The sequence below is a fragment of the Melanostigma gelatinosum genome, assembly GCF_949748355.1.
Source record: "Melanostigma gelatinosum genome assembly, chromosome: 8".
NCBI lineage: Eukaryota > Metazoa > Chordata > Actinopteri > Perciformes > Zoarcidae > Melanostigma > Melanostigma gelatinosum.
Window position 1 is genome coordinate 24,343,581 of NC_136641.1, and position 23,620 is coordinate 24,367,200.

A 23,620-nucleotide genomic window follows, 5' to 3' on the forward strand; every position below is an offset into this window, starting at 1 on the left:
TAATTCCATCTCTGCTAACACTTCGCTCCCTGCGAGTCCCTAATCCGACCAGCCAGTTAAAAGGTGCTGCATCGCTTCAGGGGGCTCCAGAGCACATCTTACTTCCAAAAGATCCTTCCCCTCCAGCTGTCCTCTCGCTCCTCCATTTGCACTACGGCTGCACTATAAGACCCACTCGCTGCATTTCCCCTTTTAGAAGATTCACAGATTGTTGTATCTACTCAGAGGAAGAAAAAAAGAACATCACCAACTGCAGCCATGAACGGGACAGAAGGACCCAACTTTTATGTCCCCATGTCCAACAAGACCGGGTTGGTTCGCAGCCCATTTGAGCACCCTCAGTACTACCTGGCTGAGCCCTGGAAGTACTCTCTTCTGGCCGCGTACATGCTGTTCCTCATCATCACCGCCTTCCCCGTCAACTTCCTCACCCTCTATGTCACGGTCAAAAACAAGAAGCTGAGGAACCCTCTGAACTTTGTCCTGCTCAACCTGGCGGTGGCCGACCTCCTCATGGTCCTCGGGGGCTTCACGGTGACCCTCTACACGGCCCTGCACGGATACTTCATCTTAGGGGCCACCGGCTGCAACGTCGAAGGCTTCTTCGCCACCTTAGGAGGTAAGAGATGAGATGAATCTTTTTGAAATCTCAAATACTGTGTCTGTATAAGAGTAATATCAAGTGTATGTGTGCTGTATTTACGCTTACGCCTGCTTTATTTGAATGTCTCAGGAGAGATCGGTCTCTGGTCTCTGGTGGTTTTGGCGATCGAGCGCTACATTGTGGTCTGTAAGCCGATGAGCAACTTCCGCTTTGAGGAGAAACATGCCATCGCTGGGCTGGTGTTCACATGGGTCATGGCCATGACTTGTGCCACTCCCCCTCTGCTCGGATGGTCCCGGTACTGTATGTTTCAGTGTCTAGACTGCTTTCCAGGCTTTAAAACCATAACAAATATTTGCACGGTGAAGCACATCAGAGATTGCCTTTGCTTTACTTGCAGCAGACTTACTCGCTGACAAACATCTCGTATCAAATACCGAGTGTGATGGTGTTGATGGAAATCCTTTGATTGTTGTTGTGTGTGGGATGCAGGTTCATCCCCGAGGGAATGCAGTGTTCCTGTGGAATTGACTACTACACTCCCAAGCCCGAGATCAACAACACCTCATTCGTCATCTATATGTTTGTCCTCCATTTCTCAATCCCCCTCTTCATCATTTTCTTCTGCTACGGTCGCCTACTCTGCACTGTGCGAGCGGTAAGACGGAACACCGCTGTCAGACAGAACATTATTAATAAGGATGTGATACCTTCTGTTTATCCTTGAAGAGAAAGAGAATTATTTTTCTTTTTTACCTTTCTCCCCTCCACAGAGGTTAGCAGCATCACAGAGCGGAGTCTCTGGCGATGTGAGGGATTTAGTGGCTCAAGGACTCTTCAGGAGGGCAGATCATTGCCAACATGGCAGCTTATACCCGGCTCCTCCAGCTGAAGGGCAGTCTGCCTGCTCAGTGTCGCCCCGATGCCCTCATTAATAATAGATAGTAGAACATCGTTAATGTATTAGTCATGAATATTTACAAAATAATGTTGACATTTATCATTAGAGAGGACATCATTTTTTAGACTAACAAATAAATGACGTGATAACAAACTTAAAGGGGACACAACACGACTTTTTCAGTGCTTTTTACTGCCGTGTTTGAAATATATTACAGATGTAACCAAACCTTCAACAGCGTGAGAAAACACGAAGAACTTACTGTGGATTTAACCGTTTTCAAGTGTTGATTAAAGGACCTGTCCGTCAGTTTGGCAGTCTAATCCCGTGTTTGTCAGTGGCGGTGATGTGCTGACCCTCGTGTTTACGATTGGCCCTTCAATAAGTTAATAACTGCATCTGTCTGTTCTCAGGCTGCAGCCCTGCAGCAGGAGTCTGAAAGCACCCAGAGAGCGGAGAAAGAGGTGACTCGTATGGTAATATTCATGGTGATCTCCTTCCTGGTGTGCTGGGTGCCCTATGCCACGGTGGCCTGGTACATCTTTGCCAATCAAGGAACCGAGTTCGGACCAGTGTTCATGACTGCTCCGGCCTTCTTCGCCAAGAGTTCTGCTCTGTACAACCCAGTCATCTACATTCTGCTAAACAGACAGGTATGTGATCTAGCTCTCTAAGTATTTATATTTTTCGACATGCTATACTGACTTTTTTTCAACATGCTATACTATGACTTTTTTTCGACATGCTATACTATGACTTTTTTTCAACATGCTATACTGACTTTTTTTCGACATGCTATACTGACTTTTTTTCAACATGCTATACTATGACTTTTTTTCAACATGCTATACTATGACTTTTTTTCGACATGCTATACTATGACTTTTTTTCGACATGCTATACTATGACTTTTTTTCGACATGCTATACTGACTTTTTTTCGACATGCTATACTATGACTTTTTTTCGACATGCTATACTATGACTTTTTTCAACATGCTATACTATGACTTTTTTTCGACATGCTATACTATGACTTTTTTTCGACATGCTATACTATGACTTTTTTCGACATGCTATACTGACTTTTTTTCAACATGCTATACTGACTTTTTTTCAACATGCTATACTATGACTTTTTTTCGACATGCTATACTGACTTTTTTTTCAACATGCTATACTGACTTTTTTTCAACATGCTATACTATGACTTTTTTTCGACATGCTATACTATGACTTTTTTTCGACATGCTATACTATGACTTTTTTTCGACATGCTATACTGACTTTTTTTCAACATGCTATACTATGACTTTTTTTCGACATGCTATACTATGACTTTTTTTCGACATGCTATACTATGACTTTTTTTCGACATGCTATACTATGACTTTTTTCGACATGCTATACTGACTTTTTTTCGACATGCTATACTATGACTTTTTTTCGACATGCTATACTATGACTTTTTTTCGACATGCTATACTATGACTTTTTTTCGACATGCTATATTATGACTTTTTTTCGACATGCTATACTATGACTTTTTTTCGACATGCTATACTGACTTTTTTTCAACATGCTATACTATGACTTTTTTTCGACATGCTATACTATGACTTTTTTTCGACATGCTATACTATGACTTTTTTTCGACATGCTATACTATGACTTTTTTTCGACATGCTATACTATGACTTTTTTTCAACATGCTATACTATGACGTTTTTTCAACATGCTATACTATGACTTTTTTTCTACATGCTATACTATGACTTTTTTTGGACATGCTATACTATGACTTTTTTTCGACATGCTACACTGTGACTTTTTTGACATGCTATACTATGACTTTTTTTCGACATGCTATACTATGACGTTTTTTCGACATGCTATACTATGACTTTTTTTCGACATGCTATACTGACTTTTTTTCAACATGCTATACTATGACTTTTTTTCGACATGCTATACTATGACTTTTTTTCGACATGCTATACTATGACTTTTTTTCGACATGCTATACTATGACTTTTTTTCGACATGCTATACTATGACTTTTTTTCGACATGCTATACTATGACTTTTTTTCAACATGCTATACTATGACGTTTTTTCAACATGCTATACTATGACTTTTTTTCAACATGCTATACTATGACTTTTTTTCGACATGCTATACTGTGACTTTTTTTCGACATGCTATACTATGACTTTTTTTCGACATGCTATACTATGACTTTTTTTCGACATGCTATATTATGACTTTTTTTCGACATGCTATACTATGACTTTTTTTCGACATGCTATACTATGACTTTTTTCGACATACTATACTGACTTTTTTTCAACATGCTATACTGACTTTTTTTCAACATGCTATACTATGACGTTTTTTCAACATGCTATACTATGACTTTTTTTCTACATGCTATACTATGACTTTTTTTGGACATGCTATACTGTGACTTTTTTGACATGCTATACTATGACTTTTTTTCGACATGCTATACTATGACTTTTTTTCGACACGCTATACTATGACTTTTTTTCGACATGCTATACTATGACTTTTTTTCAACATGCTATACTGTGACTTTTTTTCGACATGCTATACTATGACTTTTTTTCGACATGCTATACTGACTTTTTTTCAACATGCTATACTGACTTTTTTTCAACATGCTATACTGACTTTTTTTCAACATGCTATACTATGACTTTTTTTCGACATGCTATACTATGACTTTTTTTCGACATGCTATACTATGACTTTTTTTCAACATGCTATACTGTGACTTTTTTTCGACATGCTATACTATGACTTTTTTTCGACATGCTATACTGACTTTTTTTCAACATGCTATACTATGACTTTTTTTCGACATGCTATACTATGACTTTTTTTCGACATGCAATACTATGACTTTTTTTCGACATGCTATACTATGACTTTTTTTCGACATGCTATACTATGACTTTTTTTCGACATGCTATACTGACTTTTTTTCAACATGCTATACTGACTTTTTTTCAACATGCTATACTGACTTTTTTTCAACATGCTATACTATGACTTTTTTTCGACATGCTATACTATGACTTTTTTTCGACATGCTATACTATGACTTTTTTTCAACATGCTATACTGTGACTTTTTTTCGACATGCTATACTATGACTTTTTTTCGACATGCTATACTGACTTTTTTTCAACATGCTATACTATGACTTTTTTTCGACATGCTATACTATGACTTTTTTTCGACATGCAATACTATGACTTTTTTTCGACATGCTATACTATGACTTTTTTCGACATGCTATACTATGACTTTTTTTCGACATGCTATACTATGACTTTTTTTCAACATGCTATACTATGACGTTTTTTCAACATGCTATACTATGACTTTTTTTCGACATGCTATACTATGACGTTTTTTCAACATGCTATACTATGACGTTTTTTCAACATGCTATACTATGACTTTTTTTCTACATGCTATACTGTGACTTTTTTTCTACATGCTATACTGTGACTTTTTTTCGACATGCTATACTGTGACTTTTTTTCGACATGCTATACTGACTTTTTTTCAACATGCTATACTGACTTTTTTTCAACATGCTATACTATGACTTTTTTTCGACATGCTATACTATGACTTTTTTTCGACATGCAATACTATGACTTTTTTTCGACATGCTATACTATGACTTTTTTTCGACATGCTATACTATGACTTTTTTTCGACATGCTATATTATGACTTTTTTTCGACATGCTATACTATGACTTTTTTTCGACATGCTATACTATGACTTTTTTCGACATACTATACTGACTTTTTTTCAACATGCTATACTGACTTTTTTTCAACATGCTATACTATGACTTTTTTTCGACATGCTATACTGACTTTTTTTCAACATGCTATACTGACTTTTTTTCAACATGCTATACTATGACTTTTTTTCGACATGCTATACTATGACTTTTTTTCGACATGCAATACTATGACTTTTTTTCGACATGCTATACTGACTTTTTTTCGACATGCTATACTATGACTTTTTTTCGACATGCTATACTGACTTTTTTTCAACATGCTATACTATGACTTTTTCTCGACATGCTATACTATGACTTTTTTTCGACATGCTATACTATGACTTTTTTTCGACATGCTATACTATGACTTTTTTTCGACATGCTATACTATGACTTTTTTTCAACATGCTATACTATGACGTTTTTTCAACATGCTATACTATGACTTTTTTTCTACATGCTATACTATGACTTTTTTTGGACATGCTATACTATGACTTTTTTTCGATATGCTATACTGTGACTTTTTTTGACATGCTATACTATGACTTTTTTTCGACATGCTATACTATGACTTTTTTTCAACATGCTATACTATGACTTTTTTTCAACATGCTATACTATGACGTTTTTTCAACATGCTATACTATGACTTTTTTTCGACATGCTATACTATGACGTTTTTTCAACATGCTATACTATGACGTTTTTTCAACATGCTATACTATGACTTTTTTTCAACATGCTATACTATGACGTTTTTTCAACATGCTATACTATGACTTTTTTTCGACATGCTATACTATGACGTTTTTTCAACATGCTATACTATGACGTTTTTTCGACATGCTATACTATGACTTTTTTTCTACATGCTATACTGTGACTTTTTTTCGACATGCTATACTGTGACTTTTTTTCGACATGCTATACTATGACTTTTTTTCGACATGCTATACTATGACTTTTTTATATTTTGATGACATGCTATAATATAACTTTTGGACATTTTAATGACATACGAAACAGACATTTTTTAATGACTCTTTCATTACATGCTATACTATGACTTCTTTACATTTTGATGACTATGATTTTTTTTTATGATTTTTCCTGACATGCTATACTGTGACTTTTTTAATGACATACAAAACTATGACATTCATGACTTTTAAAATTTTTTTTATGACATACTAAACTAACTTTTAATGACTCATTACATGCTATACTATGACTTTTTTACATTTTGATGACATACTAAACTATGACTTTTAATGCCTTATTAAACCATTTGAGTACTTCTTGGATCAATGAGTGAAGGTGTAACTGTGATTCTTCTTTTTTTACGGCCTCCAGTTCAGAAACTGCATGATCACCACCGTATGCTGCGGAAAAAATCCATTTGCAGACGAGGAGGGCACCACCGCTTCCACCTCCAAAACTCAGACTTCGTCTGTCTCATCCAGCCAGGTGGCCCCCGCTTGACAGGGACCCTCTCGTCCCCAGTCAATGTCCCATCTGCCCTTGCACACCTTGGGACCTACCACTGCCAAGCAGCACTATGTTCTATTGGCCAATCCTCTTGACTTACCTCTCCATGTGTCTTCACTGCACCGACACAACCACGCATTTGGTGGGACTGATGTACTCCAGCGCCAGCTCGTGTATTTTCATTCCATCATGGAAAGTGTTCAGCTGGCTGCACAGAGTGTAACCCGGCATCAAGGGGGTGTCGTCCATGTGATTATCCAGCTGACCGCATTCCAAGCTCCCCACTACCCAAATACACATAATAGGTGAAAACACACCATGCCGCATGAGTTCATCCACATCAACTCTTGTTCAAGTAATTGCAGCTATATATATCCCCAAAATGCGCTTTAAACAATTCATTTTTTGATCACTTAGTTGAAGCTAGTTATGCATTTCTTTAGATGTATCTGACAAGGTTTTAAGGCATCTGGTGGGGCTGTCCTCTGGTCTTCATGGTGTTGGAGCTGGGGTTGTTAGTTTGCTCTTGGCATTGACTGGGACAGTGAGTGTAAACAGATGGACCTGAAAACAGCCTCTGCAGGGAGAGAGTGCCTCCTGCAAGAGAGTGGATGTATCGGAGGTTTGTGTTGTCAACATGCCTGTGTGTATTAATGAGGAATGGGGGTATTATTTTGATCATTGTGTAAAGGCTAGGATCTTGTGGAAGTTGTTCTGTGTCCTGCAATAAAGACAAAGCTAAATATCTGCATGACTTCTTTTCCCGAACTGGCATGCGAACCTTTACAAGGCTCTCTGAGGAGTTCCAGATGCTCGTCTGTGTGCTTTTGGGTGGCGGGCCAGATCTTGATGGTGTTCAAGTTTGCTACATTGTAATACATTTAGAAATCAAGCACTTTGAGATTAAGTACAATACACATTGTCATCCTCAGACACATTAAAATCCTAAATACTGTAATTTATTTCACAAACTCTGACAAATCATTTGGCATCACAAATACAGTCTCTCCTTATATTGAGCTCACATTTTTTCTCATAAATGTAAATTTCCCTCTTTTAGAATTGGTCAGAATCCAACAAGAAATTCATTCGTTTACAAGCACACTGATCAACACTTCTATACTGACGCAGCTCTTCCCAGTGAACTACATTACATCTGATTTCCATAAACTTTAGTCACTTATATTTCTCTCCACATCTCAACCCATCACAAACCTGCAAAGCACATTGTGTCATATTGTTCCAAGCACCGACAGGCAGCGAGTCACCCATCTTCACCGAGCACACCTGAGAACATTGCAGGCTTCAGTAGATGGGAGGAGTTCTTACCCATCCTGATGAACAGGCCACTTGAAAGCATTTTAACACATCTATAAATATTGCTATGGACATTATAATACAGTACAGTGCATCATTGGCTCGTTCCCTTGAGAAAAGGGTTCAGTGCGTTAAGATCGCCACCAGGGCTTACTGTAGGTCCCAGTAACTGTAAAGACATCCAGAATAAGCCTCATCTCCACGGCCCCTACACCATCCCTCTAAAGCATAGCTGAGCCAGACTGGAATTCTTTCCATGTCATGGAGAAAGATTTGGGAAAATTGCTTGGCTTTCCAAAATCAGAGGGGGTACACCTTGCAAATGTGTGGCGCTTGAGAGGCAGGTTTAAGTCCTTTACCACTTTCCACGCTTCTTACAGTCTGTGGGAATAATAATGACACTTATGAAGGCTTTAGTGGCCGACGTTACCAAGTCACTATGTAGGCAGGAGAAAGGCAGCTGTCAGCAGGAGAAAGAGATGGCTGGTGGAGAACTGGCGGGTTCAGGCCTCGCTGCAGCACTCGTAGATGTTGTCCTCCACGAGGGCAATGACCTGCTCGAACTTGTGGTGCAGCTGAGTGCGACGTGCGGTGGGGTTGGACTCCAGAGCGCTCACCACCTGACCGAGGGAGATAGAAAAGAAAAATGCAACATCGGCTTTTAGCGGCTGTCGAGCGTTCATGCGTTTATCTATCTGGGAAAGGGAGGAAATCAGCCACCTGCCTGGACATAGAAAGTTGAGCGAACAAGCAGCAGAGGAACAAGTGAAGTGCTTCAGCCTCTCCTCCATCCTTCACGCACGCCTCCACACCACAAAAGCCTTTGCTCTTCACATATTTACAAAACCCACATCTGCTCTGTTTTTCATGCCCAATAGTTGTCACGGTGTCAGTGGGATTCATGGGCTCTTAGCGGCGGTGTGCTACGAGGCAGAGCGAACTGAGCTGGGGCGAGAGAATAGGCAATCAGGGGCCATTCACAGAGCTCCGTGAATCAGAGTCTAAGTCCCCCGGCCCACGTCAGTACAGTAGCGCGACAGAGGGGAGCAGCTAAACGGTATTATCATGAGGGCGCTCCATTAAGGCACAGTCACCACTGACTAAGCCTCTACTGAGAGTCGTTACCAGCAGTAAGGAAACATGGGGGAGGACAGCAGGGGCTTGAAGAGTGCTTGTTGAAAGAGAAACAGGAGATGTGAAGCAACAAGTTAGCGGTGTCATTACGCAGATGAGGGTGAATGATAAAGAGGGTAAACAGCACGCTGTTCGCTTGAAGTGAAAGGTCTACGTGGGCTGGAGGGGAGGATTGAACAGCTGTTTACAGTGTACTACATCTCCCAACATGCACATGATCCTCCACACTGATGCGTCACGCTCCGATACCCGTCTATGAAACCTAAAGCGGTTGACGGCGGTGTTGTGGCTGCAGAGACGGGCCGGTTTAAACACGAGCAACATATCTGATCCGACATCAGAAAGAATCTCTTCTCTCACCTGGTTTCTGTATCTCTTGGCGTATTTGTAGATTTCTGTCAAGGCCAGGTGGGTGTTGAACTCATTTCTGTACTTCTACAGGACAGACAAAAGACTTATATTAGACTCCATGAAAAAAAAAATGTATGCAATGGCAAGGTTTTGTGGAGCCAGGTCACGAACACACGGGGACGTTTTTTGAACACATTACTCACTCGTGACTCCTCAGCCAGGTGAGCGTTCATCTCCTGCTCGCTGAGAGGGGGCATGTCCTGGATCTGCTGGTAGTAGCACTGCACTCGCTTCTTATACTCGGGGATCTCCTTGGCATACAGCAGCTTGTTGGTAGGGGAGTCCTGAAATAAAAACATTTTTCAGTCAGGACATTTTTCATCTGTTTTTGCAGCACGTATTTTAGTCGGTCGGTGTGGCTCGTGATCAAATGTGAGCATGCTCCACACAGACTGTCCTTTGGGCTCACCAAGCCCAAGACACACAGCATTTTACCAACATAACCACATGTACAAATTCATGTACTACTGAATGCTGCAAGCTAAAAGCAATGCAGCCTCTTCTGCAGGTTAATTAATAATTCAGCACTGGACCTTGAATGAAGAGGTTTGTGTATTACTGCGCAGTCTGCAGCGAGGTGCTACCGTCCTAATGAGGAGCTGTTCAGTTAAACTGGGTGTTATTAGTCGATGACCCGATCTAAAGTGAGAGGAAGGGAACAACAGGAGACACATAAACTCCAGAGCCAGAGAAAGAACATTCCAGTCCAAACAATACTCCTTCACAGCTCTGCCACTCTCTCCACAGTCACTTCAGGCTCTGGTGCTTATTCAAGCAAGAAGAAAAGTAGCGGGGCTAAGAGGTTGTGGGCACACTCGGGTTTTAGTGGCGACTACTGTGTGTGTGCGTGTGTGTGTGTGTGTGTGTGTGTGTGTGCCAGAGAGAGAGAGACGGAAAAGAAAGTAGGACAGGGGAGAAAGAGACGGCCAGCCTCAGCTTTCAGCATCAGCGAATGTGCTTACAGCGCACCTTATTGTTCCTGTGTGTCATGAGTTATTTGTGTCACCTGATGTGCGTGTTTGTTTGCATGTGTGTGCATGTTTATGGGCATTTAAGGTGGAGGGGGGGGGGGGGGGGAGAGTGGGAACCCTGTCTCTCTCTCTCTTCCTGTCCGCAAGGTGACTGCCTGCTGCTCGCCCATCTGCCCGGTAACCCCCCTGTGACCCCGTGGCCCTCCATGTCTGCATCTCGCCAGATAACGAGGGTTTCAGTGGAATCAACAAGGGTTGCTTAGTTTTCCCGCCCCTCTCTCTCTCTCACCGTGCTGTGCTCCGGCTAATCCAGACCCTGTACCCTTCACTGCCCTGTCCCCAGGCAATCACACACACACACACACACACACACACACACACACACACACACACACACACACACACACACACACACACACACACACGGACAACACTGTCAACACTCAAGGAAAATGTAGCGGTGTGTCATGCCAGTCTCCTTGACCTACAGGTCTCATCTGTCCACATGTAAATGAGGAGGTTTGTATTATGTACGTCTTTGCTTCCATTAGGTATGAACCTGCCCGGACGGACACCAGAATATTTCTGCCGTGAGAGCGCCGGCTCTTTGGCTCTGAACTGAAGTTTATAAATCAGACTGTTTCTCGGTGAAAGAGGCGCATCATGTGATGAGTCCTCAGCTCCCTCCGGGGAGGAAGCCAGTCAGAGAGAGAGACAGGAAGCAGAGCGTGCTCAGGGTCAGGTCTGAGGGATGAGACGGATTTGTGAGCAGTGAGGACATTGACATGCAAGCACACACACACACACACACGCTCAGAGAGACATATGCACGCCTGAACACACACACACACACACACACACACACACACACTCAGACAGACGGACAGACATATGCACGCCTGAACACGCACACACACACACACGCACACACACACACACACACACACACACACGCACACACACACACACACACACACACTGAGCACAAAAAGAGATCCCTGGTGCTCATGACCTTGGATCAGCCGACTCGGCTGAAACAACATGAGGAGAGGTAGATGGAGATGACAGTCTGACGGTTTAGGGATAGGGGTTCACAGGGGGCCTGAGGAGGTGTGTGTGTGTGTGTGTGTGTGTGTGTGTGTGTGTGTGTGTGTGTGTGTGTGTGTGTGTGTGTGTGTGGTCAAACTCAGAGAGACGTGAGGCAAAGATACTGCGTGAAGTGTAAGGGACAAATATATCAAAAGGTTTAAGTCATGACTGATTTGTATGGCATATATGACGATATGAAAGTTGGAATGATTTTTTCTTTGTAAAGGAATAGAGTCGCACACTCAGCCATGAAAAGCCAGTTTTGGTCAGTGCCTCTCCTGAACTGGTTTCTATTCCTCTTCTATCTCATGCTGACGCTTTTTTGGACATTTTCTTTCAGTAGTATGTCTGCACGTCCGTACATCCCTCATGAACACGGTATCTCAGGAACGTCTGGAGAATTTCTTCAAATGTGGCACAAATGTCCACTTTGAATCAAGTATGAACCGATTAGCTTCAGACGGTCGAAGGCTACGGTCGGTCACTGTTCTTTGGGCAAAGCTCGTGAATCACAAGTTAATTACGACAATTTCACACAATTGTGTAATCGGATAAAATGATGCAGTGATGACCTTCTGGACAGAGATGGATGTAAACTGTGACTTGACTGGAGGCAGACAAGAACAAGGCGGTGGTTCTTGTTTTGATTTGAGTGCCAATAATATAATTATCTCCAGTGTTCATCACAAATGAACGTCCTTATTATATCTGCTTCGAAAACATAGAAAAAAAGTGAGCTCCTAATAACTGAGAATCATGATATGTTTTAAGTTTTCTTCAATACCAAAATGATTCAAGGAAAGCTGTCTCTGCATCTAGGGAACCATGCAGACAGCAACTTCTCAGAGCTGATTCATACTTTTAATGGTGCTGATGTTCCACAGACAGACAGACAGACAGACAGACAGACAGACAGACAGACAGACAGACAGACAGACAGACAGACAGACAGACAGACAGACAGACAGACAGACAGACAGACAGACAGACAGACAGACAGACAGACAGACAGACAGACAGACAGACAGACAGACAGACAGACAGACAGACAGACAGACAGACAGACAGACAGACAGACAGACAGACAGACAGACAGACAGACAGACAGACAGACAGACAGACAGACAGACAGACAGACAGACAGACAGACAGACAGACAGACAGACAGACAGACAGACAGACAGACAGACAGACAGACAGACAGACAGACAGACAGACAGACAGACAGACAGACAGACAGACAGACAGACAGACAGACAGACAGACAGACAGACAGACAGACAGACAGACAGACAGACAGACAGACAGACAGACAGACAGACAGACAGACAGACAGACAGACAGACAGACAGACAGACAGACAGACAGACAGACAGACAGACAGACAGACAGACAGACAGACAGACAGACAGACAGACAGACAGACAGACAGACAGACAGACAGACAGACAGACAGACAGACAGACAGACAGACAGACAGACAGACAGACAGACAGACAGACAGACAGACAGACAGACAGACAGACAGACAGACAGACAGACAGACAGACAGACAGACAGACAGACAGACAGACAGACAGACAGACAGACAGACAGACAGACAGACAGACAGACAGACAGACAGACAGACAGACAGACAGACAGACAGACAGACAGACAGACAGACAGACAGACAGACAGACAGACAGACAGACAGACAGACAGACAGACAGACAGACAGACAGACAGACAGACAGACAGACAGACAGACAGACAGACAGACAGACAGACAGACAGACAGACAGACAGACAGACAGACAGACAGACAGACAGACAGACAGACAGACAGACAGACAGACAGACAGACAGACAGACAGACAGACAGACAGACAGACAGACAGACAGACAGACAGACAGACAGACAGACAGACAGACAGACAGACAGACAGACAGACAGACAGACAGACAGACAGACAGACAGACAGACAGACAGACAGACAGACAGACAGACAGACAGACAGACAGACAGACAGACAGACAGACAGACAGACAGACAGACAGACAGACAGACAGACAGACAGACAGACAGACAGACAGACAGACAGACAGACAGACAGACAGACAGACAGACAGACAGACAGACAGACAGACAGACAGACAGACAGACAGACAGACAGACAGACAGACAGACAGACAGACAGACAGACAGACAGACAGACAGACAGACAGACAGACAGACAGACAGACAGACAGACAGACAGACAGACAGACAGACAGACAGACAGACAGACAGACAGACAGACAGACAGACAGACAGACAGACAGACAGACAGACAGACAGACAGACAGACAGACAGACAGACAGACAGACAGACAGACAGACAGACAGACAGACAGACAGACAGACAGACAGACAGACAGACAGACAGACAGACAGACAGACAGACAGACAGACAGACAGACAGACAGACAGACAGACAGACAGACAGACAGACAGACAGACAGACAGACAGACAGACAGACAGACAGACAGACAGACAGACAGACAGACAGACAGACAGACAGACAGACAGACAGACAGACAGACAGACAGACAGACAGACAGACAGACAGACAGACAGACAGACAGACAGACAGACAGACAGACAGACAGACAGACAGACAGACAGACAGACAGACAGACAGACAGACAGACAGACAGACAGACAGACAGACAGACAGACAGACAGACAGACAGACAGACAGACAGACAGACAGACAGACAGACAGACAGACAGACAGACAGACAGACAGACAGACAGACAGACAGACAGACAGACAGACAGACAGACAGACAGACAGACAGACAGACAGACAGACAGACAGACAGACAGACAGACAGACAGACAGACAGACAGACAGACAGACAGACAGACAGACAGACAGACAGACAGACAGACAGACAGACAGACAGACAGGCAGGCAGGCAGGCAGGCAGGCAGGCAGACAGACAGACAGACAGACAGGCAGGCAGGCAGGCAGACAGACAGACAGACAGACAGGCAGGCAGGCAGACAGGCAGACAGACAGACAGACAGACAGACAGACAGACAGGCAGACACATCACAGATAATCTCACCTTTCCGAGCTGCAGGTCAGAAACGGAGCAGGCGTCGATGAAGGCCTGGGCGATGACAGACAGACAGGCATCCATGTGATCCGTCTTTTCAATATCAAACACAAATTGAGGATTCTTCAGGATGTTCACCCAGAAGCGCAGTGGTAAACTGCACAGAAGGAGAAACATAACCTTTTAAAGCCTTGCACTTGCACAGCGAGGTGACCAAAAGGGGACTTTAATCAGAGCGTGACAGATCTCTACCTGTTGGTTTTCCAGATGTGCAGGGTGTCTGGGTCTGTGATGCCCCGTTTGTCAGCCTGCTCCTCCAGGAAGTCAAAGAAGTATTTGATAGCCAGAGGGGGGCGATCCGGAGGGATGCTGAGGATGGCTTGAAAGAGGTCGTCCAAGAACTTCTGAAGAGTTCCCTGTGGAGGAAAAGAAAAAAAGGCGGCTCATGCATACACAGAGATATGGTTTTAATGGGATGTGGAGATTTTGAAAGAGGCTCCTGAGGCTAATGTGGGTCATTGAAATAAGGAAGAGAAAGATGACTTAGATATCAAGCTGTAACGTCAGTCTGTTTGTAGTGTCAGCAGTCAGTTCCTTGTGTTCACCTTGGTAGACAGCAGACGCGTCAGATAGATTTCAGGCAAAACCTTCTTGCGGTGGCTCGGCCTGTGTGACCTCTTGTTCTCCATTTGGTCATCATGAGGTAGGACCTGGAAAACCAGAAGTCAAAGGTCAACACACGGCACACACGTTGAGGTAATAAACCCCCTCATAAGAGGCTCAATGAATGCTCTACTGTCTCAGCTGTCAAAAGGAGATTGTCTGGTTCTGTCATTAGACACATGATCCAGGAACCACATCAGGGTATTTTGAAGCGCTCGATAATATACAGAATTGGGAAAGTGATGGGAGTCGGGGAGTTCTTGTGTTTTTCTCTGGTTGCCGTGTACAGGGTCATGTCTCTGACTTGCTCATACAGGTCTAAATAGGGGTAAGGGAACAGAAAGAAGCCTTCAAAATCTTGTGTCAAAAAAGGACCACAGAACTGTCCTGTTAAACTAACTATTCACCCGGCAAATTGTGTTCCAAGAAACTCATTATTACGAAGTCAAAGGACCCACATCTTGGCTGACGTTTATAAAAGAGCTTAAGCAGCATTAGCGCTGTCATGTCCTCTCAGCAGCTTTCCGTTTCACCTCCATTCACCCCCAGTTCTCTGTGGTAATGCCTGCTCCGGTCTGACTGACAAACACAGGAGAAGCTCTGCTAATAAACCCAGAGCGCACTTTTAGAAACATGCTGATTACCTATGAGGAGATACTCACCAAGTGTACATACTTCTCCGTATCCAGATCTTTAACTACAAGGAAAGAGACAAAAAGAAGACATATATATATATATACACGGCATGAAACAATGTGCAATCAGCAGGGTGGAGACCTGAGAGAACGAGAGGAGACAGGAGGAGGGAGCACGGAGGAGTGTGACAGATAGGAGGTTGAGAAGAAAAAAAAAACCAGAGGGAGATTGACAGGAGAGCAACGGAGATAGAGTACATGCAAGAGGAGAAAGTGATTAAGGTGGACTGTGGGCCGGGGGGGGGGGGGAGCTGTCTGAGAGAATGAAAGAGAAAGATTACGAGTGAAAGGAGAGAGAAAAGAGAGATTAGGGGAGACAGACACACAGAGTCTGTGATTGGTCCTGGAGCCGGTGTAATGAGATGGTAATGCTGGGAAAGAGCATTAAACCGTGCGGGTTTATATATAGATCGAAACACAAACACACCCGTGTGCATTCGTGAAAACATATGAATAACCGAATACATGCAGGCGCATGTCCAAACACAAGCTCCAAGCGTACGAACAAATAGAGTGAATTATTGTACACAGCCAAAGCAGAGACAGGCAGTGTACACACACGAACACACAACAGCAGTGCGAGTGTGCTCTCATTACAGCCAGCTCTGCCAGAGATGCTCTCGCCCGACGGGCCTCGGTCCAGGACCCACAACACTGATCACAGGCAGGCAGGACAGTGTTTTATATTAGCCAGGGAGCACTACAGACTCATAGCACCCCCATGACGCTTTGAAGGCGGAGCCAGCTTTGGTCCACATAAGCCTTTTTTTTGGCCCAGTATGAATGAGAGGAGAGGCTTTGATGGACAGAGGCTGAGCAGAACTGAGCGCTGGCCTGGTACTGATTATGTAAGGTAGACCCTCGACGAACGAGCAGACAAGCCCATTAAAAGCTGTATGTAAACTCATCTGTCAACAGGCAGAGCAGTCATTATATTCCGGGTTGAGGCTGGACAATGGGCCCGCTTTTGTTGCATTTTATTCCCCCACAAGCTGACATGTGCTAATGGAATACATCTACAACGCAGAGCAAGAGCTCAGAATGAAGCGGGAAGCGGAACTTCCATGCAAAGCAGGCGTTGTTGTGATTTATTGGCCGCGAGTGTGTTTAGACGTCCGCTGTGTCTTTTTGGGGTTGGGAGGGTGTATGGTTTCATGCATGTTTACGTGTGTGTATCGTGTTCTCGTGATCGAGTGTATTTATCCAAGTGTGCGTGACAAAGCGACAGGGCGTGGGTGTGTTTGTGGGTGACGTACCTCTCCCGAGGGTGTTGTCTCTCTTGTCTTTCATGCTCATGGCCAGCGACGCCCCCTCTGGGATCTGTGAAGGCAGAGACGGAGGGAGAGATGACAGAGGGCACAGGGTCAGGGGTCAGCTGGGGTGCACCAGGACGGCATCATTAAGCATGCCCTCAAGGGGAGTGCAGTGCTGAGAGGTGTGTGTGTGTGTGTGTGTCAGTCTTGCGTGCATCTAGAGTGGTGGCCAGTCTGCAGGAGCCTGGCCGGGCTCATTAAAGTCAACCCGTGGTGAGCTGGATTGAACAGCCTTGTCAGTGAACCCGGACTGTTAGTACACGCTGCAGCTCACTGCTTTCACAGCTCCGTCCCGATGGCTCAGCAAAAACTAGACAGAGCACTTAACAAGCACAGGCACCGGGTGAAAGGTCGAGGGTCACCGAGCACAAATGAAAGTAAACAAACACATTCGACACAAACTGTTCTTCTGTTTTTTAAAACATGTCTGGAGTGGATCTTTAAGTTAGGTGTTAAAATGTACAATGTAAATATTCAGTAGCAGTTGTTACACATTACAACTAGCAACTATTTTGTTATTTTTTTATTGTAAAACATTCCCTAAATGCTGTAATAAATACACTGTATGTCTAAACTGTATGTCTAAATGCAGAATCTGCACATCGACGGCATAATTGCAGCCGCTCTGCCACAGCTAAGCTGCAGTGAAGGACCTGAACATAAAGAGAAACATCATACAACAGCACACAAACACAAAGAGAGACCTCCTCCCACCCAGTGACACCCTTTACAAGGAGTTCTCACCTTCAACACCCCCGCCCGTTGCCGTTACAACATCAGGAACATACAGGTACACCATGACACCTACCGCAGCGGCGTCACACAAACACACGTAACACACCTGGTAATGGCAGACCGTGTTGAGTTTCTTTCTGCCTTCTTCCATCAGCGAGGAGCTGTCCACGTCCTGCAGAACCTTACTGTTGCTGCCAGAGTCAAACCACTCTGGAGAGGAACGAGAGCGGGGAAGGGACGGGACGTGATATTAGACTATTTCATCCTAAACATGCGAGACGGAGGGCAGCCGTGCTCCAACTCTCCGTGTCACGACCTGTGGGAATATTCTTGCACCATTAATCAAATCAGCTCTGCAGGCTCCACAGCTTTTGAAAGCAATAACTCTTTGTGATTATGACTGTACACTCTCCTCGATGCGTTCTGTCATTTATTATATTGCAGCCTCGGGTTAGTTGGGCTTCATGAGAAGAATTGACCTTTTTGCAAAGGAGATTACTGTATCTCAGAGGGCAGGGGAGAGGAAAGGATGGAAATAATCAGAGGAAATGTGCTCTTACCCAGGTCTACATCCTCCGCTCTGGGCCACTGGGAGAATGGCAGGTTTTTATAAAAGGCTTCGAGGATCTTTTCCTTCACCTGGCAGATTGTGTCTGTATTCATGACCCTGACGGGCAGCGAGTCCATGCCGCAGCCCTGGAAGGACACGTTGATGTTCTGCGGAAATAAACAGAGAGCAAAACATTTCAAACTCTGCAAAGTTTTTGAATTTCAGCACGACCGGGAACTTTACCGGCAGTCGACTTAATTGAAAGTGCGAGTTCGACATTGACCCCTGAGCTGCAGAATGCAAAGCCGAGGGCGTGAAAGATGAGCTGAGCGTGTGTGAGAGCAGACCTGTGGCTTGGCCTCGATGTTCTCGCGGAGCAGCCACTCCTCGTTGAGGGTGTAGCGGGCCTTCCCTGTGATGGCGTCTATGGAGCCCTTGTTGATCTGCTGCTTGATTGCACACAGCAGCAGGAAGAAAGGCTCACCCACCGTTTCCTGAAGATCATGAGAGAGAGAGCGAGAGAGAGAGAGAGAGAGAGAGAGGTGGAGTCAAAAATCAGAGATGCTGTTAATCTTCTTCATCAAGCCGGCCTCGTAGCTTCCCTGAGCGTCACCTTGAGGTAGCTGTACATGCAGATGGACATCCAGTTGGTCAGCATTTTCTCCACAACGGACTCAGTGCGGCGCAACATCAGCTTGGGGTTCTTGGAGGCCGAAGCGTCAATCAGGTCCACCAGTAGATCTTTCATGATACTGGTGTAGTACTCGAGTTTACCGTGGAGGGCGATGGTGAGCAGAGACGCAAGGCTGCATCTGACGGGTGAGAAAACAGATGAGCAGAGGAGACAGATGAGCAAAAACATGCGCCGTCAGTGGCCAGTGGTCAGTGGAGGATTAAAAATAACTACAGTACAGAAACAACAACAAGGTTTCATCCTTCCCACAGCACTTGTGACTGCAGAGCCAAATAAAGGACTGATCTAATGCAGTGTCTGCGTGAGTGAGTCCAGAGGTGCAGGGGATTTCCCGAACAAAGCTCCTTTAATCCAGGAGAAAGGGGGCGACATCAGCCAGTCAGTGCTGACACTGAGCTGGGACAGGGATGTGGTCTGGCCTCTGGAATCTTTCTCTGATTCTCCACAATGACTGGCTAGTTTAAGGACATCAGGACCCAAACAGCTACGCCGATGAATGACGACGCATTTACACAGCTGAAGCAACCACTTTGTCTGAACAGCAACGATATTTCTTCAGCTGCAATAATTACAACGAATCATACTTTGACATTTTTATGGCACACTACACTTTGACTTCTATTACATTTCTATTGTATATTACTCAGTTTGACTCGCTTTTGTTAAAGAAAAAAATAAGAAATAGTCTGATTCCAGCTGCTTAAATGTGTTTTCTTTCTTTATTCCTCTGTGTCAGTAAACTGAATATTTATGAGTTGTGGACAAAATAGGACATTTGATGACATCATCTTGTGCAACAACTAATTGAGAAAAAAAAAACCAGTTGATGCATTTACCGATCTCGTACTGCGAAGTCCTTCTGCTGCTCCAAGGCGTGGACAAACGTGACCAGGAAGTGCTTGTTGTTGAGGAGAGTGGAGAACATGGTGATGCCCTCCTCCACATTAGGCCTTGTTGTGTTGGTGGCCTGAGGTCAGAGGGGAGATGAAACAGTTATTTCTCAGCGTGATTTCGCCTCGACTGCATTACACACCTGCTGCGCCCGCGCTAATCTATTTCACCGCCTCTTGTCTCGGGTGACCCATCGAGTGAACACCTCATCCTTCTACCACACCTCATCCTTCTGCTTCTTCGGGCACCTCCCTCTCTGGTATCGGTATCTCCCGCTCCGTTCCCCGACTGTGCGTGATTGCCTCTAAATGTGCCGAGTCGACTTAATGAGTATGGCCTATCTATGGGTGCGACTAAGCAGCAGTGAGATGAAGTCTTCCCTCTGGACCGCAGCCATATGGTGTGGTTTGCAGCCTGACAGAAGGAGAACAGGGGTGTCCATTAAGATAAATGCCCGCCTGTGAGATTTATTTGCTGTGACCTGGAAAACACTTCCTGGGAAGACGATGTGGATCCAAGGCACTTCATCACCACCAGACAGCCTCCCCCGGCTGCCGACCCAAAACCGGCGCTGCTATCGCTACTTTCTGTCTTCGTGAAGGCGCACAGACACACACACACACACACGTGTGTGCTTTCGCTTACAGCATCCATTCGCACAGAGCTTTGTGAACGTGCACGCTCCCTCTCCCACTCTCTCTTTATAGCTTTCACTCCCATCCGCCCCTCCATTAAACACACACACACACACACACACACACACACACACACACACACACACACACACACACACACACACACACACACACACACACACACACACACACACACACACACACACACACACACACACACACACACACAACTAGAAATGGATTCCGATGAAAAGCGTTCTGTTCGGTTGTCCAAGAGCCAGTGGGAAGGAAGTGTGTCAACCACCTGCCATCAACTTGGTGGGCAGTGTGCTGCTTGACAAGCTGAAATTATTTTCGTCACGCTGACTAGAAACCACTGAATGACACACAAGAGCATGCGAGTTCACACAAACACACACACACACACACACACACACACACACACACACACACACATTATAACAAGCACGCCATGGCAGAGAAAGCACAATATGCTATTCTTTACTCCTCATCAACAACGAGCCGACTGTGAAACCTGAATAAGCTTCAGCGTGACCTAGTTGAGAAGCAGGCGAGTGAAGAAAAGGAGCCAAATCAATGCACCGTGGCAGAAGAAAGCCGAACCGGACAGCCTGTGGCTTAACCCTTCACCTTCCAGTCCTGCAGCAGCGGGTGAGTCTCCGGCAGCACTCGAGGGCCCAGGCCGTCATTCTCGTAGGCGGGCTGGACCAGACTCTTCTCGTAATCGGAAAACATCTGAAACACACATTAAGATACTTACAGACGATCGTAATACCAAGTCAGCTCTCGTCGTAAAACAAAGGGACATGGAGAGACAGGGCAAACAGAAAGAGCTGGCCTTGAGACTTGTGTGGTAAATGTGCAGTCTGGAACCAAAGGGCATGCATTTCATGAAGAGGCCCCTGACTGACCATGAAAAGGAACATAACACCGTGTATCTGTCATTTCAGGACAGACGCATTCGACTTGCATTGTGTGTCTAACACTGTTTTGTGTGTGCGTGTAATCTTCAGTGGAAGAAAAAGAACACAAAGGGTCACGAGTTTGCTGTTCAAGCGGAGAAAAACGACGGCGAGACGATACTGAAGCAACAACACTTGAATTTACGTTTCCCTCGAAACAGCTTTTCAACACTCTCCCCCCTCACTTCCTTCACGACAGAAAACAGTGTCCAGTGTCTACTGCAACAAACCAGCGCGGCTGCTGTTGTCGTGTACTTGCAAAAACAGTGTGGGCGAGTGAGGAGCATGTTTTGAGAAATCAGGGGGAAAGTTTCCTTGTCTCAGTGCCCGTCATTGTTCCGTCTCCCTGAAAGTCCGTGCCTGTGGTTGGGAGACAAAGCCCGCTGAGCTGTGTGTGTCTGCATTAGTGGAAAAACACCCACTGACAGACAGACCCACAGTCTACCTTCAGCGTGGATCACACATCAGAAAAACGCTTACCTATGGAGAACACATTAACTCTCCTGCAGGGTGCCTCACGGAGCTAGACGCCGAAACGTATGTTTCAAAGTTTCAAGGTGAATTTTCACCCTGCATATTACAAGCGGTGGGAAATACGGGACATGAAGGCGGGGGGGGGGGGGGTATTTGTTAAAACCCCCATTGAGAAAAATGGTATTGTCAGTCTGCCAGTCGAAATCAGATAGCAGGGGGGAAATCGTCTTTCTCACCTTGGGGAAGAAGGTGCGTGTGACAAACTGTTTGTACTCCAAAAAGGGGATGCCCTGGCTGCGATTCAGCTCCTTGGTCAGGTCTGTCATGTCCGTCTGCAGCTCTGCAAAGCCTGAAAGGAAGAAAAAAGAAACACAAAGACCCAAAAGGTCTTGAATCCTTGGATTGTTTCTGGCTCCTCAAGTTTCATCTGCTGCTAAGCAGAATGAGTCAGAAATATCTTCACAGACTAAAGCAACAACCGTGGGACCTGTAAAAATCTGGCTGATTTTGGGTGAAGAGATTTTAGATGTGACTTACAGTGTAATGTAATTTACTAAATCAAATTTCGTATTCTAGTTTACTGCATGTACCAAACACAGATCCTCTGATCTTCTAACACCCTGCCCCCCTTGCTCTGCCGCTGCCAGTGTAGCACGGCACGCAGGCAAATATTTACCACACGAGAATCAGAGCGGCCATATCCAGTCCCTCATCCAAACCATGTGTGCAGGCTGAGGTTTACATGCTGCGGAAACAGTATCAGCATGTGCAGACACTGACTTAAATCCGCGTAATACCGTAGCCACTTTATTGGATAGCATGTTCTCGGAGAGGATAATGTTCTCCTCTAATGAGACGCTGGAGATCCCTTTATGGAAAAGCTCTTCCTGTCACAGGATGAGAGACGTATTTGGGTTACAATGCTACTCTCCTCCGACTGCGTTTGTGTAGAAAGAAGGGGATACCAGACCGGGGGGGATTTAAAACATATTTGACCTACTCCTCCAGGTTATTCATCCTGCTGTTCGCTAAAGTGTCCCCTAAACCACCCGTCAGCTCACACCATCAACTCCCGAATAGACACAAGAGGCCCACATGCAAAACCTCCCAAAAATACCAAGACCCTCCCGTTCCTGTTACCTGGAATAT

General features: G+C 44.8%; 2 protein-coding genes across 2 annotated transcripts in view; one reads left to right on the forward strand and one right to left on the reverse strand.

Moving 5' to 3' along the window:
* Positions 1–258: 258 nt before the first annotated feature.
* Positions 259–6,906, forward strand: exorh (extra-ocular rhodopsin; the record flags this gene model as incomplete). The annotated part of the gene is made up of 5 exons (XM_079274042.1): positions 259–619; positions 734–902; positions 1,097–1,262; positions 1,919–2,158; positions 6,694–6,906. 5 exons carry the CDS (start codon positions 259–261, stop codon positions 6,820–6,822), a joined length of 1,065 nt encoding a protein of 354 aa, XP_079130168.1. The 3' UTR covers positions 6,823–6,906.
* Positions 6,907–7,765: 859 nt separating this feature from the next.
* The window catches only part of plxnd1 (plexin D1), a 59,198-nt gene continuing 43,343 nt past the window's right edge, over positions 7,766–23,620 (reverse strand). The window contains exons 22-36 of the mRNA XM_079274021.1: positions 22,708–22,820; positions 21,666–21,770; positions 20,325–20,455; positions 19,408–19,606; positions 19,142–19,288; positions 18,805–18,961; positions 18,351–18,454; positions 17,453–17,516; positions 16,164–16,198; positions 15,444–15,548; positions 15,091–15,254; positions 14,848–14,995; positions 9,834–9,974; positions 9,640–9,714; positions 7,766–8,765 (exon numbers count right to left, since the gene is read on the reverse strand). Coding sequence (XP_079130147.1) covers positions 8,649–8,765; positions 9,640–9,714; positions 9,834–9,974; positions 14,848–14,995; positions 15,091–15,254; positions 15,444–15,548; positions 16,164–16,198; positions 17,453–17,516; positions 18,351–18,454; positions 18,805–18,961; positions 19,142–19,288; positions 19,408–19,606; positions 20,325–20,455; positions 21,666–21,770; positions 22,708–22,820 — 1,805 coding nt within the window. The 3' untranslated portion in view covers positions 7,766–8,648. The remainder of the gene's footprint in view (positions 8,766–9,639; positions 9,715–9,833; positions 9,975–14,847; positions 14,996–15,090; positions 15,255–15,443; positions 15,549–16,163; positions 16,199–17,452; positions 17,517–18,350; positions 18,455–18,804; positions 18,962–19,141; positions 19,289–19,407; positions 19,607–20,324; positions 20,456–21,665; positions 21,771–22,707; positions 22,821–23,620) is intronic.